Here is a 19,960-nt window from a genome sequence, read left to right as displayed (position 1 = left end):
GGGTTGGCGTGGTGGTTGGTATGTTTGGAACGTTACAGACTATTGTCGTGATGATGATCGAATTTCAGTCAAATTCGTCAGAGCGAAAATCAGTTTATGAAATTGAAGTTGCAGCGTCATTAGAGGATAATACACGATTTCACGATTACTGTAAAATATCAGCCTCCGCAATTGCCAAGTTCCTTGTGTAGTACCCAAGCGAGTTGAATACAGCGCAGCTAAAACTCAGTTCCATGACGCCATGATTATAATCTTTATTTCTACTGTCTTTGAAATTGATTGCGATGCCACGAAAAGTTGACAGACTTGAAGCAGAAACAGAAATTAATTTACCTCTAAGATAAATCATCTTATGTAAACGGAGTGGCTGTTTTTCACTGTTATTTTCAAAAGGTCTATCCACATAGACCATGTTACGAGAGCCTTCTTTTTGGTAAATAGAGGCACAGCCATCATCTGGTTGTATCTCCATTATTTTGTAGTTTTTACCACGGACAACCAGGAAATCTCCCACCAACAAACCATGACCTTCCCTAACGCTAGTGAAATTGTCACCCTTTGACATGCTGATGCTATACCCAGGTGTTCGATTTTCAGGGAGAACATCTGGGCACGCAGGAAGAAGATCAAAGAGGGAGACTTCGCCTCCTTCCCCGAGTTCATCATTATCACAGCTGCTAGGAACGAATACCTGAATATTTTGTTCCTCAGCAGCAGTGTGCTCAGAAAATGGCAGAAAGTTGCATACTGGTAGAACCAACTCTCCCCTATCTAAGTCCTGCGTTGCAACAGTAGCGTAAAAAAGGGGCGCAACGATTGAACTATCTTTATGCTGGTTGACCCTAATTATGCCATCTCCAAATATCTTCAAACTCAATCTCAAAGTCTTAATTTGACCAACTTTAAAACACGACTTAAAAATTTGAAGGTGGATGGGGTAGTTCCGGATTTTCTTTACCACATCCTCTGCAGAAACCCTGAAGTTGTTGTGTTCTGTTGCGGCAGCAAACTTATGAACCACAGTAAATTACTCGTTCTCGTCCGATAAACTGATATCTTTCAAGAAAGGCTAAAATAAAAGTACAAAAACTGAATTTAGAAAAATATACTTGAAACAAAATAGAAAAATACAAAGACTATGTGAGTGTGTATAAACTAAGTCAAGAATATAGAAGGCTAGGGCTAAGGCTAAATGAATATGTATGCAAAATAATTTAATAGCTATGCACAAGCACAAATGAAGTCAAAAATATATTAAGTATTAATAAATAAATACTTACTAAGCAAGATGTGTAAATATGCTAGGAAGCCAGCATGTATCAAGGTGTATTACCATAAAATCAAAACATCAAAACATAATTTTGTCCAACTTTGAACTAGTGAATTTCACTTTATTCACCACTTGATGTCTTTACTTGACAACATTTGTAACACAACTGATCATGTAACATCAAAGCTCTTTTATACATCTCTCATTCCTATTCCTAATTATAAACCAATTATAAACCAATTATATGTAAACAATAGACAAAAGAAAATATAAAGAAGTGTGCATGTCTATACACTAGAGGCATGACACATCAAATAAATAAGGCTGAATTTATACTATAAGCTATAACTTAAGGCCCCAGACAGACAAGAGAAATGACAAAAAATGTAAAACACAGAACTCACACAAAATACCTCAAAACAAAGAAATATCCTGAAAGGAGCCAAAATCAACAAAACTGTGCCTCAGCTGTAACATCTGGCTCCCCTCAAGATGTGCTGAAAACATCTTGAAAAATAAAAACAAAAAAAATGTCAAAAAAAAAACAAAGAAAAAATCCCACAAAAGTCTACACTGAAAGACTCAAATATTTTATTAGTTTTTTAAAATATACTAAAAATATCATGGCTCCCTCGGCTGGGAATACAACAATCAATCAAACCATTAATCACATTCAACCAATACCACAAGTTTGTTCACTGGGCGAACATATTCAGTTTTATTAAGTCTAATAGTAACAGATCGAACAACACCATCATCACTTTCATGTGCTCTCATAACGACAGCTCGTTTCCATTCGTTTCGATAGGAATCATATTTAAGAAGGACAACATCACCTTCTTTCATGTTTCGTTTCGAGTTGGTCCACTTGGAACGACTTTGAAGATGACTAAGGAACTCCTTTCTCCATTTCGACCAGAATTCGTTAGAAAGATGCTGGACTCGCCGCCAGCGTCGGCGACAGTAGATGTCTGCACGTTGGAATATTCCAGGTGGTGGTGAAATAACATTGGATTTCATGGTTGACAGGTTGATAGGTGACAATATGTTGGGACATTCTGGGTCAGCAAGTCCATCAGTTGTGAGGGGTCGAGAATTGATAATTCCCTCAACTTCAACTAAGAATGTACGAAACGACTCATCATTCAACGAATGACCATGGGTTAACATTAAACCATTCAAAATTGCTCGTGCTGACCGAATGAGACGTTCCCACACACCGCCAAAGTTACTTCCATATGGCGGGTTATGGATCCAATTGATGACGAAATCTGTCCCATAACGAATGAGATTGTCTTTGATTTTATCTGTATCCATTTCTTGGAGGGCTTTCTGCAATTCGTTGTTAGCACCAACAAAGTTTGTGCCATTATCACAGCGTATGGTACGAACTGAACCACGACGACAAATGAAACATCTCAGGCAGAGGAGGAAAGAATCAGTATCCATGGAACATACGCTTTCGAAGTGAACAGCTCTGCTGTTGAGACATGTGAAAATGATGCCATAACGCTTGAGGTCTGAACGACGTTCACGAATTATAAATGGTCCAAACATATCAAGACCACAATACGTGAATGGAGGTGAAGGTTCCAATCGATCCTTTGGAAGATCAGCCATCTTTGGTGTTGAGCTTTTTCCTCGAAGGATACGACATTGAACACATTTCATAAGGATGTATCGAACGAGGGAGTTCCCATTGATAATCCAAAAACCACACCTTCTTGCTTCATGAAGAGTTGAGGTGCGTCCAGCATGATGTAAGTTCTGATGTAGATGCTCGATGATGAGGTTGGTGGTTATACATTTCCTTGGGAGAATAATTGGATGCTTGCTTTCAAATGGTATATCAGCATTGCGGATACGTCCACCAACTCGAAGAAGATTGTTGCTGTCAAGAAATGGCGACAAATTAATCAATTGGCTGCTCTTTTTCAGGGAATTCATTTGATTGGATTCCAATGTTGCAATTTCTTCTTGGTATGCTCTGCACTGAGCAAGTCGAATTATGACACGTTCTGCTCGTTCAAGGTCTTCTACCATGATGATTAATTTGGGTAACTTCAACTTGTAACGCCAGTTGAGCATGGTTGCAACGATTCGTTTCATCTTGTGCCACTTTGATGTATGTTGTTCCAAGGTTGATAGGATGTGCTCTGCTATGGTCATCACAGCATTGCATTTAATTCTTTTGACTTCTTTGTCATCGTTTTCAATTTTCAATTTGCTTGACCTTTCTCAGTCATCTTGATCAGCCTTCCTTTGCTTGAAAACATGCGACGGGCTTTCCAACATACGATCTTGCTTACTGAAAGATATGGTAATCCCTACATTGTCAATGCTGAATACAGAAGACAACTGACATCTTGGAAGAAGTTGAAACCCAATGATGTTGCATCCTTCATCAGTTTTGAAAACTTCCTCATCAAGTACCAGTCATCCATGCGTGCAATTGGACGAGAATCAGATGGAAGTATCGAACTGCTCCAATTATTGCAATCCAAGCTTCCATCATACCTTCAAGACAGATGGGGTCGTAAAGCATATCAAATTCGCAAAGAAATGAAGAGGGAAGCAACCATCACAGACTTCATCAAACGATTCCATGAAGAAACCGAAATCATCAGCGACCCACTTTTCTCCAGAGATGCAATCACTGAGGCATACAAGGACAACAACCGAGATCCACCAAAGCGTAATCCGAGGGCAAGATCATTTGGTACCGGAACCAAAGAAGTTGTTTGCGTCTGCTGTGGAAAGAAAAATCACATCCTCGAGAAGTGCTTCAAATTCAACAAGCTTAATCCTTCAGAGAAAAAGAACCTTGTATTAAAGAGTCGTTTGTGCTTCCGTTGTCTCGAACCAGTTACCGATTCTCACTTGGGCAAGACCTGCAAGAAGCCAAAGAGATGCACTGTATGCAACCAACCGCATCCAACATGCCTTCATCAAGACAAGCCATCATCAAATGACGATCAACAAACCCCTGAAGTCAGACCACGACCAGAAGTTAGACAACGACCAGACGTTAGACCCTCACCTCCTGTGACATCTGCATTTGTCAACCAATCAAACGATGTTGGTCTCTGTATTGTTATGGTGAAAGTCAATCACCCCGACGTACCCAATAAATCAGTTACAACGCTTGCTCTTCTGGACAATGGGTCACAAGGAACATTTGTCAGTGATGAACTCATCAAAGAGCTTGGCATCAAAGGATCAAACACGTGCCTGGAAATCCAAACAGTCAATGGCAAATCCTATCAAGCTTGCAAATCAATCACTGGTCTGAAAGTCTCACCAATTGAAAGCAACAATGTCATCATCCACTTGCCAAAGTCATACAGTCGTTCTGCCATACCAGTTGAGCCTGATGATGTGCCAACAGCTTCAAAGTTGGCATCCTGGAAGTACCTACATCCAATCCTTCAGCATCTACCACCTGATAGAAGAAATTCGAACGTTGGTATTCTCATTGGATCAAATTGTCCTCGTGCATTGGAACCCTTGTGCGTCATTCGAAGTCAAGATGGTGGTCCTTATGCAACCAAAACAAAACTTGGTTGGTGCGTCACTGGCCCAATGGGAAGTCAAACCTATCAACGCCAGATCAGTTGCAATCGGGTAAACGTGAAGTCCGAAGATTCAAGTCATTACTTCAACTTCAAGGAGACCATCAAAGATGTATCCATCAGAGAAGGTATGCTCGCTATGTACAATCTTGATTTTCATGAAGTAGCCAACCGAATGGGTTTATCCATCGACGATGAAAGATTTCTAAAGATCGTGAGCTCAGGCAAGCATATCAACAACAGATTCCACTTGCCTCTTCCATTACGTAATCCAGACAAGATCGTCCCAAACAACCGCTCACAGGTCCTACAACGAGCCTACTGGTTCAAGAAAAAGATGATCAACAATTCCAAGCTGTTAGACGATTACACCAACTTCATGAAATCACTCATTGACAGAGGACATGTCAAAATTTCAGATAAGGCTCCAACACCAAACCGAACCTGGTACATTCCTCACTTTGCTGTGTACCACCCTAAAAAGCCGGACAAAGTCAGAATCGTCTTTGACTGCAGTGCAGAATGTCACAGTTACTGTCTCAACAAAGAGTTACTTCAAGGACCAGACATGACGAACTTTTGCTGTGTTGTTGAACTCCAATCCTCTTGTGGTGTCGTCTGAAGGATTTTTCTTGGATGGTACGTAAAGCCATTGATCAAGTGCACTATTTTCTCGGATGAACTTGATACGATTGGAAACAAATAAATGAAAACGTTTAACCTCATTGCTGATGTATGCCAACACAACTTGTGAATCTGTCCAAAAGTATTCGTTTGTGATGAGGATATCAAGCTCGTTATGGAGTGAGTTTGCAATCTTTACTGATAATACTGCAGCTGTTAATTCTAATCGTGGAATGGTTGGTCGTTTTGGAGGGGCGACTCTTGATTTGGACATCACCAACTTGATGGATATGTTTCCAGTAGTGTTGATAAGTCTGATGTATGATGCTTGGCCATATGCATCACAAGACGCATCTGAGAAATGGTGTAGTGATGAATCGATAATCTGGCCAAATCCACTTGGATGGAAGCATCGGTCGATGATAACTTTTTCCAGCAGTTTGATTTCCTTCTTCCACTGTTCCCACTGTTGACTTTGCATTGGCGACAGTGGATCATCCCAACCCTTCTCCACGCAGATCTGCTGGAGAAGCTTCTTTCCTTCAAGTAGATAGGGTGAAACGATACCAAGTGGGTCATAAATGGAGCTAATGGTTGACAGGACTCCTCTTCTGGTTGCTGGTCTTTCCTTCAGTTCGATTTTGAAGAAAAATTTGTCAGATTCTGGATCCCAGTTCATTCCAAGTGCACGTTCCTCTGGGATGGGATTTGATGACATATCCAAATTCTTCAGGCGTTTTGACTTCTCTTCCTCTGGGATGGTTGCTAGGACATTTCGATCATTTGAATGGAATTTCGTTAATCTAAATCCACCAGCATTTGACATGTTGACAATGTTTGGAATTGTGACGATAGCTTCTTGGGTGCTTGGAAACGACTTTAACATGTCGTCAACATAGAAATTACGAATCAGGGTGTTAGAAGCGTCTTCGCCAAATTGATCTTTGTACAACTTGGCAGTTTCTCGTAGTGCATAATTGGCACAGCTGGGTGAAGATGTTGCTCCTTGAAGATGGACACACATTTGATAATCGACAAGTTCGTTTGATAAGTCACAATCTGGCCAGCCAACAAAACGAAGATAGTCGTGATATTCCTCTTCGACACGCACTTGGTGAAACATCGTCTCTATGTCTGCCATCACTGCAATTGGCCCTTGGCGAAATCTTGTCAAAACACCAATAAACCAGCTGCGCTGGAAGCTCCGGCTTAAGAGATTCAAAGATGTGAAAGATGAGCTTGTTGAGTTAGTTTTGTTTGAATGTTGCCCACAAACTACTAATCAGAACAGATCAGAAAGCAAGTAATAATTCTATTGCAGAGCGAGTATGAGAAATAATCTTAACAAATAAATAAACCAGCTGGAAGTTTAGCTCTTCTAAGTGATTACACATGCACTTTCTTGCCTAAAGAAGCAATCCCACCCCCGCCGACTCATCCTCGACTAAAAAGTTCCAAATTGGAGCTAAAGGAGATAAATATTTAGAAGTGAATATTTCCAAGTTCTTATAAATTAATTTTTTTCTAAACTTGCCAATAGCGGCGCCGTTGATTTGATTGTCCGGATAAAATTTTGGGGAGAAAAATAACCTAAATTAGAGGTCACGGCTTTGAGCTAAGCATTATTTTTTTCTGTTGGGATAATACTTGGAAAAGAGTAGGATAAACCAAATAAAATGGTACAATAGTGTGTATGTAATAAATAGTGGTATATTTGGAAAAAACCTGTGTCGGGTTTGAAAAATCTTCAAAAGGGGTGGTCGCCCCAGCCAATGAAATTACGACAAAGTCCAAAAAATATAATTTTCAGTTATAACATTGTGAAAATTTCTCCGATCTTGTTCAAATTTACACAGGAATTGTGTTTTAGTATCCTTTACTGAATTCTCGTAGCGATATGTTTGTAAAAAATCTGTGTCAGGTTTGAAAAATCAAAAGGAACGGTCGCCAGCCGCGATGAAATTAACTACAAAGTCCAAAAACGATCATTTTCAGCCATAACACTGAAAACTTCTCCAATCTTGTTCAAATTTTCACAGGAATTGTGTTTTAGTAGCCTTTACTGAATTCTCATAGTGATATGTTTGTAAAAAATCTGTGTCGGGTTTGAAAAATCAAAAGGAACGGTCGCCAGCCCCAATGAAATTACGACAAAGTCCAAAAATGATCATTTTCAGCCATAACACTGTGAAAATTTCTCCAATCTTGTTCAAATTTTCACAGGAATTGTGTTTTAGTATCCTTTACTGAATTCTCATAGTGATATGTTTGTAAAAAATCTGTGTCAGGTTTGAAAAATCAAAAGGAACGGTCGCAAGCCGCGATGAAATTATTCGACAAAGTCCAAAAACGATCATTTTCAGCCATAAAACTGTGAAGATTTCTCCATTCTTGTTCAAATTTACACTGGAATTGTGTTTTAGTATCCTTTATTGAATTCTCATAGTCATATGTTTGTAAAAAATATGTGTCGGGTTTGAAGAATCAAAAGGAGCGCTCGCCAGGGAGTCAAACAATGATGAATACAAAACAGGATCATTTTCAGCCATAAACATAACACCACAAAAACTACACTCAGATCGTTTTCAAATTTTCACTGTAATGTTGTAATTTTAGTATTCTCTTTTAAATTCCAATGGATGTGTGTTTGAAAGTTTCATTGTCAAGTTACCTACAGAATTTTATGGTTTTGTTAGCCATATGCAAGATTAGCTGACGATTCATGGCCAAAATTTCTCCAAAGTCTTTCCACATTGTAGAGAGCCAGTATGCATCAAACTTCTCATAAATCTAGTCCAAAACATCATGAATAATGATGAAAATGATCAATTTTTCACTGAGATTTGCAAGTATTTGCTACACAGCCTGACAGCCAGCTAGTCCACTTTCGGCAGCCATCTTTTTCTTAAAATACTTTCGGCCGGAATTCCCTTTCGGCCAATCAAATCACAGTATTATTGGAATCAGATAATCCGTTTTTAATTCGGAATAGATCATCGGATTAAATAAACAAACAAAAAATGTCTTGACCGTCGTCGTCTTCGGACGAGAGAGAATTTAAGGCTCCTAGGCCGGAGCAATCAGCTGGTTCGTCATGTCTGGTCCTTGAAGTAACTCTTTGTTGAGACAGTAACTGGTACATTCTGCACTGCAGTCAAAGACGATTCTGACTTTGTCCGGCTTTTTAGGGTGGTACACAGCAAAGTGAGGAATGTACCAGGTTCGGTTTGGTGTTGGAGCCTTATCTGAAATTTTGACATGTCCTCTGTCAATGAGTGATTTCATGAAGTTGGTGTAATCGTCTAACAGCTTGGGATTGTTGATCATCTTTTTCTTGAACCAGTAGGCTCGTTGTAGGACCTGTGAGCGGTTGTTTGGGACTATCTTGTCTGGATTACGTAATGGAAGAGGCAAGTGGAATCTGTTGTTGATATGCTTGCCTGAGCTCACGATCTTTAGAAATCTTTCATCGTCGATGGATAAACCCATTCGGTTGGCTACTTCATGAAAATCAAGATTGTACATAGCGAGCATACCTTCTCTGATGGATAAATCTTTGATGGTCTCCTTGAAGTTGAAGTAATGACTTGAATCTTCGGACTTCACGTTTACCCGATTGCAACTGATCTGGCGTTGATAGGTTTGACTTCCCATCGGGCCAGTGACGCACCAACCCAGTTTTGTTTTGGTTGCATAAGGACCACCATCTTGACTTCGAATGACGCACAAGGGTTCCAATGCACGAGGACAATTTGATCCAATGAGAATACCAACGTTCGAATTTCTTCTATCAGGTGGTAGATGCTGAAGGATTGGATGTAGGTACTTCCAGGATGCCAACTTTGAAGCTGTTGGCACATCATCAGGTTCGACTGGTATGACAGAACGACTGTATGATTTTGGCAAGTGGATGATAACATTGTTGCTTTCAATTGGTGAAACTTTTAGACCAGTGATTGATTTGCAAGCTTGATAGGATTTGCCATTGACTGTTTGGATTTCCAAGCACGTGTTTGATCCTTTGATGCCAAGCTCTTTGATGAGTTCATCACTGACAAATGTTCCTTGTGACCCATTGCCCAGAAGAGCAAGCGTTGTAACTGATTTATTGGGTACATCGGGGTGATTGACTTTCACCATAACAATACAGAGACCAACATCGTTTGATTGGTTGACAAATGCAGATGTCACAGGAGGTGAGGGTCTAACGTCTGGTTGTGGTCTGACTTCTGGTCGTGGTCTGACTTCAGGGGTTTGTTGATCGTCATTTGAAGATGGCTTGTCTTGATGAAGGCATGTTCGATGTGGTTGGTTGCATACAGTGCATCGCTTTGGCTTCTTGCAGGTCTTGCCCAAGTGAGAATCGGTAACTGGTTCGAGACAGCGGAAGCACAAACGACTCTTGAATACAAGGTTCTTTTTCTCTGAAGGATTAAGCTTGTTGAATTTGAAGCACTTCTCGAGGACGTGATTTTTCTTTCCACAGCAGACGCAAACAACTTCTTTGGTTCCGGTACCAAATGATCTTGACCTCGGATTACGCTTTGGTGGATCTCGGTTGTTGTCCTTGTATGCCTCAGTTATTGCATCTCTGGAGAAAAGTGGGTCGCTGATGATTTCGGTTTCTTCATGGAATCGTTTGATGAAGTCTGTGATGGTTGCTTCCCTCTTCTTTTCTTTGCGAATTTGATATGCTTTACGACCCCATCTGTCTTGAAGGTATGATGGAAGCTTGGATTGCAATAATTGGAGCAGTTCGATACTTCCATCTGATTCTCGTCCAATTGCACGCATGGATGACTGGTACTTGATGAGGAAGTTTTCAACGTCATTGGGTTTCAACTTCTTCCAAGATGTCAGTTGTCTTCTGTATTCAGCATTGACAATGTAGGGATTACCATATCTTTCAGTCAGTAAGTCCTTAGCACGTTGGTAGCACTCACTTGATGGGAGGTATATGCAGGATTCGACAAGCTCCTTTGCGGCTCCATCAACATGACTCATCAAGTGTTGTAGTCTGGTCTTCCCAACAGGAACTTTCTTTTCGACAGCCTCTTCAAATGATGTGATGAAAAATGGAAAATCCATGGCGTTTCCACTGAATCTTTCAATGACGACATTAGGAGCCCGCATCTCATTGACGATTGATGCAAAATCTTGTGATGAGGTTGATGACTTCACTTCAGTGCGATTCGGTATGGTGAACAAGGTCTTTTGTTCGGATGGCGAGGGATGCACTTGGCTGATGTTATGGACAGTTGATGTCACTAATGTTGCTGGATCCCAACCGTAGGTGTTTGGATGAGATGATTGTAATGTAGCTTTAGGTACTGTGGAACTGTAAACCATTTGAGGTGCTGGTGGTTGAGTGGACGACAACACTCCAGAGTTTGACGGTATCAGATAAGTCGGACCGTTTGGGTAAGCAAAGTCTTGGTTGTGATAGATTGAAGACATTATACCTGTCGTTGGTATAAAGGGCAATGGCGAATTATTGGTGGTTTGAGGGTCGGTAGTACTTGGCAGGATCGGAGGATCGTCTTCTTCCGGGATTGGGCGTTCTTGTGGTATTTGATTGACGTACGTTCTAATGAACGAGAATTGGTTCTGCTTTGGTAGATTTTTGAGAGCTTCGTCTATACCACCTTGGTCATCAGATTCTAGCCCAGATTCATAGGCTTGGAGTCGAGCTCGAGACTTTGCGATCTTTGCCTCTCGCTGTAGTTGATCATATTCAAGTTTCTTCTTGTCAAGATTTTGTTGATATTCATTGTCGACTGTGAGTGCTGCTAACCTGGCGCGTTCATCGGCAGCTTTGGCTGATAGGGAAGATTTACTTGACTTGGATGATCTGGATTTACTTTTGGAAGATCTTGATTTGGATTTGGTGGATTCAGCTCTTCTTGAGTGCGTCCACTGCTTGAATAGCTCACTAATGGCTGTTACTTCTTGCGAAACTTGAAATCTACGATACAAGTCCAAAAACAAATCGTGTTCTCCTGATGCTCTATCGATATTATATTCTTCACTGTTGATAATGGTATCGATAACGTCCAATTGAGTGTATAGGTGACCTCTATCATCTTTGCGTTGTGATAGAAGCTTCTGTAAATGAAGTGCTTGACCTTTCTCAGTCATCTTGATCAGCCTTCCTTTGCTTGAAAACATGCGACGGGCCTTCCAACATACGATTTTGCTTACTGTTGCGGCAGCAAACTTATGAACCACAGTAAATTACTCGTTCTCGTCCGATAAACTGATATCTTTCAAGAAAGGCTAAAATAAAAGTACAAAAACTGAATTTAGAAAAATATACTTGAAACAAAATAGAAAAATACAAAGACTATGTGAGTGTGTGTAAACTAAGTCAAGAATATAGAAGGCTAGGGCTAAGGCTAAATGAATATGTATGCAAAATAATTTAATAGCTAAGCACAAGCACAAATGAAGTCAAAAATATATTAAGTATAAATAAATAAATACTTACTAAGCAAGATGTGTAAATATGCTAGGAAGCCAGCATGTATCAAGGTGTGTTACCATAAAATCAAAACATCAAAACATAATTTTGTCCAACTTTGAACTAGTGAATTTCACTTTATTCACCACTTGATGTCTTTACTTGACAACATTTGTAACACAACTGATCATGTAACATCAAAGCTCTTTTATACATCTCTCATTCCTATTCCTAATTATAAACCAATTATAAACCAATTATATGTAAACAATAGACAAAAGAAAATATAAAGAAGTGGTCTATACACTAGAGGCATGACACATCAAATAAATAAGGCTGAATTTATACTATAAGCTATAACTTAAGGCCCCAGACAGACAAGAGAAATGACAAAAAATGTAAAACACAGAACTCACACAAAATACCTCAAAACAAAGAAATATCCTGAAAGGAGCCAAAATCAACAAAACTGTGCCTCAGCTGTAACATGTTCCTTCACCTTTGATTTCACGTTTGCTTTGAACTCTTCACAGCTATCAATAAATATTTTCTTGAAATCAATTGCTACAGTAGATTTTTCTGATTCAATGAATGACTCTTTCTTGTTGTTATACTTTAATTTTCGAATTAATTTGGCAGAGGTGTGTTCTAGGCTAAAACGACTATACTTGCTTTTTCGGCAGATATTGCCATAGAACTCATCAAGACGAGGAGAATTCTTTTTAAAAAATTTGAAAATTTGCTGATGTCAGCATTTTATCGCAAAAATTCGAATATTTGCAATTTCTGCTGACGTCATTAATTTTGAAAACTTTTTGAAACATCTTAATGTACTTTATCACTGGTCCAAATTTCATAAAGTTCTGATTTACATTTCTCGAAATATTCAACTTTTTGTATTTATGACGTCATCAATCATCAGGTTATCTTAAGATATCTCTAATTATACTGAGAAAGAATTTAAGTTACACCGATTGCGGTATTCTACATCCAAATACGCTTCCAAAAATGTATAGTTTGTTATAGTTTAGGGACTGGAACTGGGGCGGAAAAATTAATGCAATTCTGGGACATGCATTAAGTTACCCGAGTTTACTTTTCTGTTGACTTAGCATTTTACCGTTAGAATAATTGCCGTTTTTGGCAATATTTGCCGTTTTTGTTTTGAACACCCAACTGATTGGCGGTTGAAATTTACATTTCAGCTTGTACGGAAAATTTAGCTGACCTTGCTTGACCTTATCTTGCCGTGACCAATTTCTTCTTAATCGAAGGAATCGGAATGGCGTAAACTGAAACAAGAATCGCTGTGTTTGTTAATATTTTTTTGTCTTATTTTATTTGATCATGTTCTTAGTATCAGGAGATCCCCATGAGCTGATACAGTATTGGAGATGATATTGACAAAAGGAGTAATAAAGAGAGGGTAAGTTTTCTGGGGAAAATGTGACTGAGTTTATGTATTATACAGGGTGCGCCACAAAAAAGTTTCTCTCTTTGAAACTGATTTTCTCGAAATCTAAGAATTAAGAAACAACCATTCCTATTCCATCGGAAAGAAGGAAGATAAACTTAAATTTTGATGGGTCATTTATGAAATTTGATTCATTAGATCAAAAGTTATGCTCAATCGAATAAAAAATTTACTTTCAGAAAGTGCCCGAAAACGTTAAAAATCGACCTATCAAATCTTTATTTTAAAATTGGCAATCGCAAGAGCCTTTACATGATTAAGACCATTTTTCAGTAACTAAACACATAAATTTTGAAACTGATGGAACGAAAAGGTTTAAAATGTTCATCAAAATCATTTCAATTTACTTTTAACGAAATCTTCCTCCATATATTTGGTTCTAGACTGGATAAAGTCTATGTAAGGCTGGGCTTACCTCGAAACCCATATTTGATGTATTTTTATGAATTTTACCAGATTTTATGGCTTTTTTCGACGAATTTTCTGCCTTTTATTGAAATTCAATCTTCCTTTATACAACAAAAGGTCATTTAGACAGCTAATTATCATTTTTAATGACTGAAACGGAAATACTGATGCATATTATACTTCTGTTTAATTTGATAGGTCGATTTTAAACGTTTTTGAGCACTTTCAGAAAGTAACTTTTTTATTCAATAGAGCATAACTTTCGATCTAATGAACCGAATTTAATAAATGACCCATCAAAATTTAAGTCTATATTTCTTCTTTCCAATGGAATAGGAATGGTTCTTTTAAAATTTTTAGACTTCGGGAAAATTAGTTTTAAAGAGAGGAACTGTTTTGTGGCGCACCCGGTACCTGTGCCTTGTTTCATCTTTGTTATTATATATTCTAGATGGGGTTGCCAGGATAATTTGTCATCTACAAGTATGCCAAGATATTTTGCTTTACTTACCTTCTTCCCCTTAGTACCAACTATTTTTACAGTAAAATGTTAGATTGTTTTCTTTCCTAAAAAAAAATATAGCAGGATTTTTTAACGTTCAGTGAGAGTCGGTTACTTATCAACCAGTTATTGGACCTACCTCCGGGTGCCCCGGTGGAGGTCCTATGAATTAACGTCCGTTCGTCTGTTACTAGCTTTTCTCGAGATTGGCTCACTGGTTTTTCGGCATTTTCTCGAGATTTCATCATTAGTTTTTTCTGATTTTTTGCTCAAAGATGCGTATTAACAATGCCCAAAACATGGCGATTTTTGAGAAAAAATTTTTTCCCGCCGGAAATGCCGGAAATATGCCGGAAATCGCCGTTTTTCTGGATTTTCATTGAACTTTTTCCATATAATTGGTTGTTTTTTTCATTCAAAAACATTATTTATAGCAATGCCCACCATCAAGCATGTTTCAATTTTCAATAAAATTGATTTTTGAAGCCGGAACTATTTTAAAAGTCGCCGGAACAACCTTTTTTCTGCGGAAAGACAGTATTTCTTGAATTTCTTTATTTTTGCGGATTTTCATTGGATTTTTTCCTTATATTTCTATATTTTTCACACAAAAACATTCTTGATAACAATGCTCACCATCAAGCATGATTCAATTGTCTATAAAACTGAATTTTGCGACCAGAACTTCCTTTTTATTTTTTCCCTACAACCCTTCCCTCTCCCCCCATCAACAATCAATGATGAATTTATTGTGTTGTGTATTTTCGCTAAGCGCTATATTTTCTGACTGATTTTTTTTCATTTTTCTTTTCGCATTGCTATATAACTTTCATCATCAGGTAGGTCCATTCAGCATATAGCTTGTTGATGTGTTCTAATTCCTGTTCTTCTAGAATATTTGGGTCATTATGTTTCATGAAAAGGCAAGTGTCATCAGCAGATAGTGTAAATTTGAATTTTGAAGTTGATGTAATAATGTCATTGATGTATATTAGGAAAAGTGTTGATCCCTGAGGAACCCCATATTTCATCAATATTGGATCCGAGATTGCTGAGTCAACACTTACAACTTGCTTTCTGTTTGTCAAGTAACTTTTGAACCAAGAGTGAAGCGGTCCTCTGACAAGTTTTGAAACAAAGTGTTCAAACTGGGAAATTTCCTACCAACTGGAAAAAAGCTAGAGTCTCATGTGTATTCAAAAAGGGCTCAAAAAGGGATTGTTCAAACTATAGACCTGTTTCTTTACTAAACATACCAAGCAAAGTAGTCGAGAAATTTATCTGCTCACAGCTAAATGATCATATGGTCACATTTAATTTGTTATATGAACACCAATGGGGTTTTAGAGCAGCTAGATCAACTGAAGATCTACTATTATACTTGACTGAAACATGGTATAAAGCCTTAGATGACAAAAGGGTTATAGGAATACTTATGATTGACTTTAAGAAGGCTTTTGACAGTGTGTCTCATGAAGTACTATTGAATAAACTCTCTGCATGTGGGTGTCGGGGGATTTCCTCGAATTCATGATGAGCTACCTCAAAGAAAGATCGCAAATCACCAAAGTGAATGGAGTTACATCGACCAAATCCTCTGTTGAATACGGCGTTCCTCAGGGATAGACACTTGGACCTCAATGTTTCTCAATGTACGTAAATGACATGCCAGATGTTGGAGATGAGAAAATCGACCTATATGCAGATGACTCTGAGACTTACTCGATAGCTGACACTGTTGACGAAGTAATGATTAACTTGCAAAAACAAATAGAACTAATTGCTAATTATTCGTTAGAGAACTGTCTTACAATCCATCCAGATAAATGTCAAATATTGATATTAAGCAAACAGAAGTTCATTGGTCCCCTACCAGATGTTAAGATCAACAAACATCAAAATAACTGACAAAACAAAATGTCTTGGTGTGATTCTTGACAATAAACTATCATGGGGCCCTCATACGGAAATGGTGTGTAATGCCTTTAGCAACAAACTTAGAAACCTTTACAAAATGAACACTCTTGATAAAGTTACGCTTAGAACAATCTATAATAGCGGTATTTTACCATCAGTAATATATGGTATCTTTATCTGGGGGAATTGTGCTGATCACCTACTTGACGATATAGAAAAGATCCACATTAAAGCTGCTCGTTTCATCGAACGAATCAAGAAGAAAGTAAAAGACTGTGAAGTTCTCGCGCAAGCAAAGTGGAAGCCTCTTGCTTTCACTATAAGAAACATCTTACATGCAAAACATATAAAATTTACAACGACTTGGCTTCACCGTTATTGAAAGACTTTATCAACAAATCAACCAAAACAAAACGCACACGAAACGAATGCAAAATCGACCAACCAGCTTTCAACTATGTCGGATACAAACGCTCTTTTGCCTACAGAGCTTCAACATCGTGGAACCTCCTTTCCCTATGTGTTAGAGAGAAAAAATCTTTAGCCACTTTCAAAAAGGCATTACTTGAATCAAAAGTTATACCCAAAATTAACTTTGGCTACAATTCGACATCCAGGGCTCGTGACTCGGAAAATAATCTATACTATTAATATTTTATCTCAGTTTTATATCTTATACATTATATATACATAGAATTTTTTAATTTTTATTTTAAACTACATAGGATGGATCCTGCAGTCAAACCTGCGTTTAAAATTCTCACAAATTTCTCTAGTCTCTATCAACTTATTCATGCATCCTAACAAAATCTATTTAATACTTAAATCTCAATAAATTAAATTTTTCAAAATTTTGAGGACACTAAGATTTTGGTCTCGGCCTCTAATATTTTAACTTATTTAAACAATAATAATAGTATATTTTATCTTAGATTTATAGTGGGTCCACATCAGTGATTTTTCACTGTCTGCTAGTTTGTATTGACCTTCTTTACCAAATAAATTAATAATAAAAAAATAATAACCAATAGCAGAGAGTTTGCTGAGTAAGATTGAGTGATCTACAGTATCTAGTGTTAAAAGTTCTTCCGTCTCAGGCGGATTTCCGTCTCAGCGAAGTATATAAAGAGACTTTTCCGTCTGAAAATTCTGCATAATTCACCAATATTTCAAGAATTTACTGTTCAAAATCCATTTTCCGTCTCAGATGAAAATCTTGCTTTAACCACTGAGTATCAAAAGCCTTTGCTAAATCAAGGAGGATTGTACAACACATTTCTTTTTCGTTTGCGCTTTGATAAATTTCATTGCTTAGTTTTAGAACTGCATCTGCAGTTGACTTACCTTTTTGAAAAACCAAATTGATTTTTACAAAGAACATTGTTTACATCTGGGAAATGTTTTAGCCGTGAATTTATTGCTTGCTTAAAAGTCTTGTCAAACAGGGGTAAAACAGAAATGGGTCTATAGTTCTTGATGTCTAGTTTGTTTCCGCTTTTGAAGACAGGGGTTACGTTGGCTATCTTTAGTTTGTCTGGAAAGACACCTTTCTTGACTAATTTATTAATGATCATAGAGAGGGGTGTGCAAATGAAATGCCGAATATCTTTGATAATTTTTATTGGAAATATGAATAGATCAATAGCCTTGGCTGGATTCGATACCTTGACAAAGTTACTTACCTCACTCGGGGTAATAGGCGTAAAAAACATGCTCCTTATCTGATGGTTTTAGGTAGTGTAGGGGATTTCTTCCTTTTTTCATATTTTTGGTAGATTTGGTACCACTTTGCTATAATGGTCATTGAAGTTGTCTTCGATCTCTTTTCTTGAGTTGAGTTTATTGTTATCTCGATACATTAGCCGAGGTAATGATTTTGAGTGTGACCTACCTTATAAAACGTTTGCCTCCTTCCACATCTTCTTTGCATTACTTTTGATTGCCTGAAATTTACCTCGATGGTAGTGATACTTATAATTTCTGATGTCTTTATTGATTGAACAAGAAGTTATTTGTATTCTTTATAGATATCAGTGTCACCAGTTTCTAGATACTCACCATAAAGCTGTTCTTTAAGTAAAGTTTTCTCAAGGATTGATTTTGTTATCCATGGTTTTTTTTATTTTTTATTTTCAAATCTGTTTATTTTTCTGATTGGACGGTGGATTTCGAATAGAAGAGATAGAGTGCTATGGAAGTAATCATACATAAGGGATGGGTCATCCATTTTACTTAATTTGTTGACCAGGTTTAAAGAGAGTAAGTCTTGTTTCAGGTCGTTGAGATTAAAAGATGTGAAGTCACGTTTGTAGATTTCTATTTTTGAAATTTTTTCTCTTTCGAAGGTATAAGTAAGAAATTTGGCAGGTGATCAGACACATGAGATATGAGATTACCACTGATGCATTTCTTACTAATGTCATTATAAAATATGTTATCAATGACGGTGGCTTCAAGGGTTTTGTCTAATCTAGTTGGTTGAGTAATGTATGGAGTGAAACAATTTGTAAAAATGAGATCCAGAAATTCATTTGTATTTCGATGTTGACTAGTATTTATCAAATTAATATTAAAGTCACCTATAAAAACGACTTTTTTTCTTTTTTTGTTGACCTTATCTAAGACAGACTGTAAGCGTTCGTTGAAGTTGGATATTTTGCAATTAGGGTGCCCATAGACTATTCCAACAACAAATTTTTCTTTGAACTTGTCTGTTTTGTCTGTTGTTTAACCCCTTTTTTCTACTTTTTTTTGTTTGTTTGTTCATTTGTTATGGAAACTGGGGGAGGCTGAGCGTTGAACGTCCCTAAAACATGATTAAGCCACTGCGCCTGTCACAAGTTGGGGACTCCAGATTGCATTACATTTTTGTTGGGTTTTTGAGTGGTTTTTGGTGTTTGTGTTTCTGCTTGACTATTTAAACTTTATGTCTGTTGGTTTGTTGGTTCTTTTTCGCATAAAGTTCTCATTTTCTGACAGAATGTTTGATTGGTTTGATTTATATATTTAGAAAAATTCAAAAAAAATAGAAAAAAACTATTATTAAACAATATTCATAGAATGGAAAACAGGCGAGTGACATCAAATGATGATGAAAAGACCTAAACATGCGTACATCTGATGGAACAGAAAAACAAAAAATAACAAAAATAAAATATATACCTTAAGAGAACTAATTCATGATATATTGAGCATAACGATAAAATTCATCTGTGATACTACCTTAAAGGAAGAAATTTTGGCGGAAAGAAAATTTGGCGGATTTGGCGGATTTGACTGAAATCCGCCAAATTAAGTTCCCGCCAAAATTTCTTTTTTCCGCAATCCGCCAAATTAAATTCCCGCCAAATTAAACATTTTGAAAATATGATCTCTTTTAAGGTGTTTTTGCTATTTTTTCGCTGTTTTGACGGTTAAATTTTTAAGCGACCGCCAAATTAAATTCCCGCCAAATTTAGTTTTTTCGTCCATCCGCCAAATTAATTTCCCTCTGAAAAAACTTTTTTGGCCATCCGCCAAATTAAATTCCCGCCAAAATTTCTTCCTTTAAGGTAGTCGTTTTGGGGGACCGTTATTCTAGTCTTTTACTCTAACTGCACTCCTACAATCTCCCTTGAAATATATTGAGATTTTAGTGTATTTTAACGTTTTTCAGAATTTAAAGTTCGGGCGAGAATTGCTATTTTAGCACTTCCACTTTCTTCCATTGAATATTTTGATTTTAGAGGGGTTT

The 19,960-nt window shown here is 37.5% G+C and overlaps 3 protein-coding genes and 1 long non-coding RNA gene across 4 annotated transcripts; 1 reads left to right on the top strand and 3 right to left on the bottom strand.

Annotated features, from left to right (window-relative positions):
- Nucleotides 1-1,027: 1,027 nt before the first annotated feature.
- Nucleotides 1,028-3,489, bottom strand: LOC136811722 (uncharacterized). Its single transcript, XM_067068343.1, has 2 exons — nucleotides 1,281-3,489; nucleotides 1,028-1,069 (listed from the first exon to the last, which is right to left on the bottom strand). Exon 1 carries the CDS (start codon nucleotides 3,437-3,439, stop codon nucleotides 1,934-1,936), a length of 1,506 nt encoding a protein of 501 aa, XP_066924444.1. The 5' UTR covers nucleotides 3,440-3,489; the 3' UTR covers nucleotides 1,028-1,069; nucleotides 1,281-1,933.
- A 55-nt stretch (nucleotides 3,490-3,544) lies between these two features.
- On the top strand, nucleotides 3,545-5,238 carry LOC136811714 (uncharacterized). Its single transcript, XM_067068337.1, has 2 exons — nucleotides 3,545-4,970; nucleotides 5,147-5,238. The coding sequence occupies exons 1-2, from the start codon at nucleotides 3,545-3,547 to the stop codon at nucleotides 5,236-5,238; spliced, it is 1,518 nt and encodes a 505-aa protein (XP_066924438.1).
- A 154-nt stretch (nucleotides 5,239-5,392) lies between these two features.
- On the bottom strand, nucleotides 5,393-6,607 carry LOC136811712 (uncharacterized). Its single transcript, XM_067068336.1, has one exon. The coding sequence runs from the start codon at nucleotides 6,605-6,607 to the stop codon at nucleotides 5,393-5,395; it is 1,215 nt and encodes a 404-aa protein (XP_066924437.1).
- Nucleotides 6,608-11,700: 5,093 nt separating this feature from the next.
- On the bottom strand, nucleotides 11,701-12,216 carry LOC136811717 (uncharacterized). Its single transcript, XR_010847264.1, has 2 exons — nucleotides 11,954-12,216; nucleotides 11,701-11,742 (listed from the first exon to the last, which is right to left on the bottom strand). It is a non-coding gene; the product is annotated as an uncharacterized lncRNA (long non-coding RNA).
- Between the last annotated feature and the right edge of the window lie 7,744 nt (nucleotides 12,217-19,960).

This window comes from Clytia hemisphaerica, unplaced genomic scaffold, assembly GCF_902728285.1.
Source record: "Clytia hemisphaerica strain Z4C2 unplaced genomic scaffold, Clytia hemisphaerica genome assembly, whole genome shotgun sequence".
Classification (NCBI taxonomy): Eukaryota; Metazoa; Cnidaria; class Hydrozoa; order Leptothecata; family Clytiidae; genus Clytia; species Clytia hemisphaerica.
The sequence above is the reverse complement of the archived record's forward strand: the minus strand, read 5'-3'. Positions and strand labels throughout refer to the sequence as shown.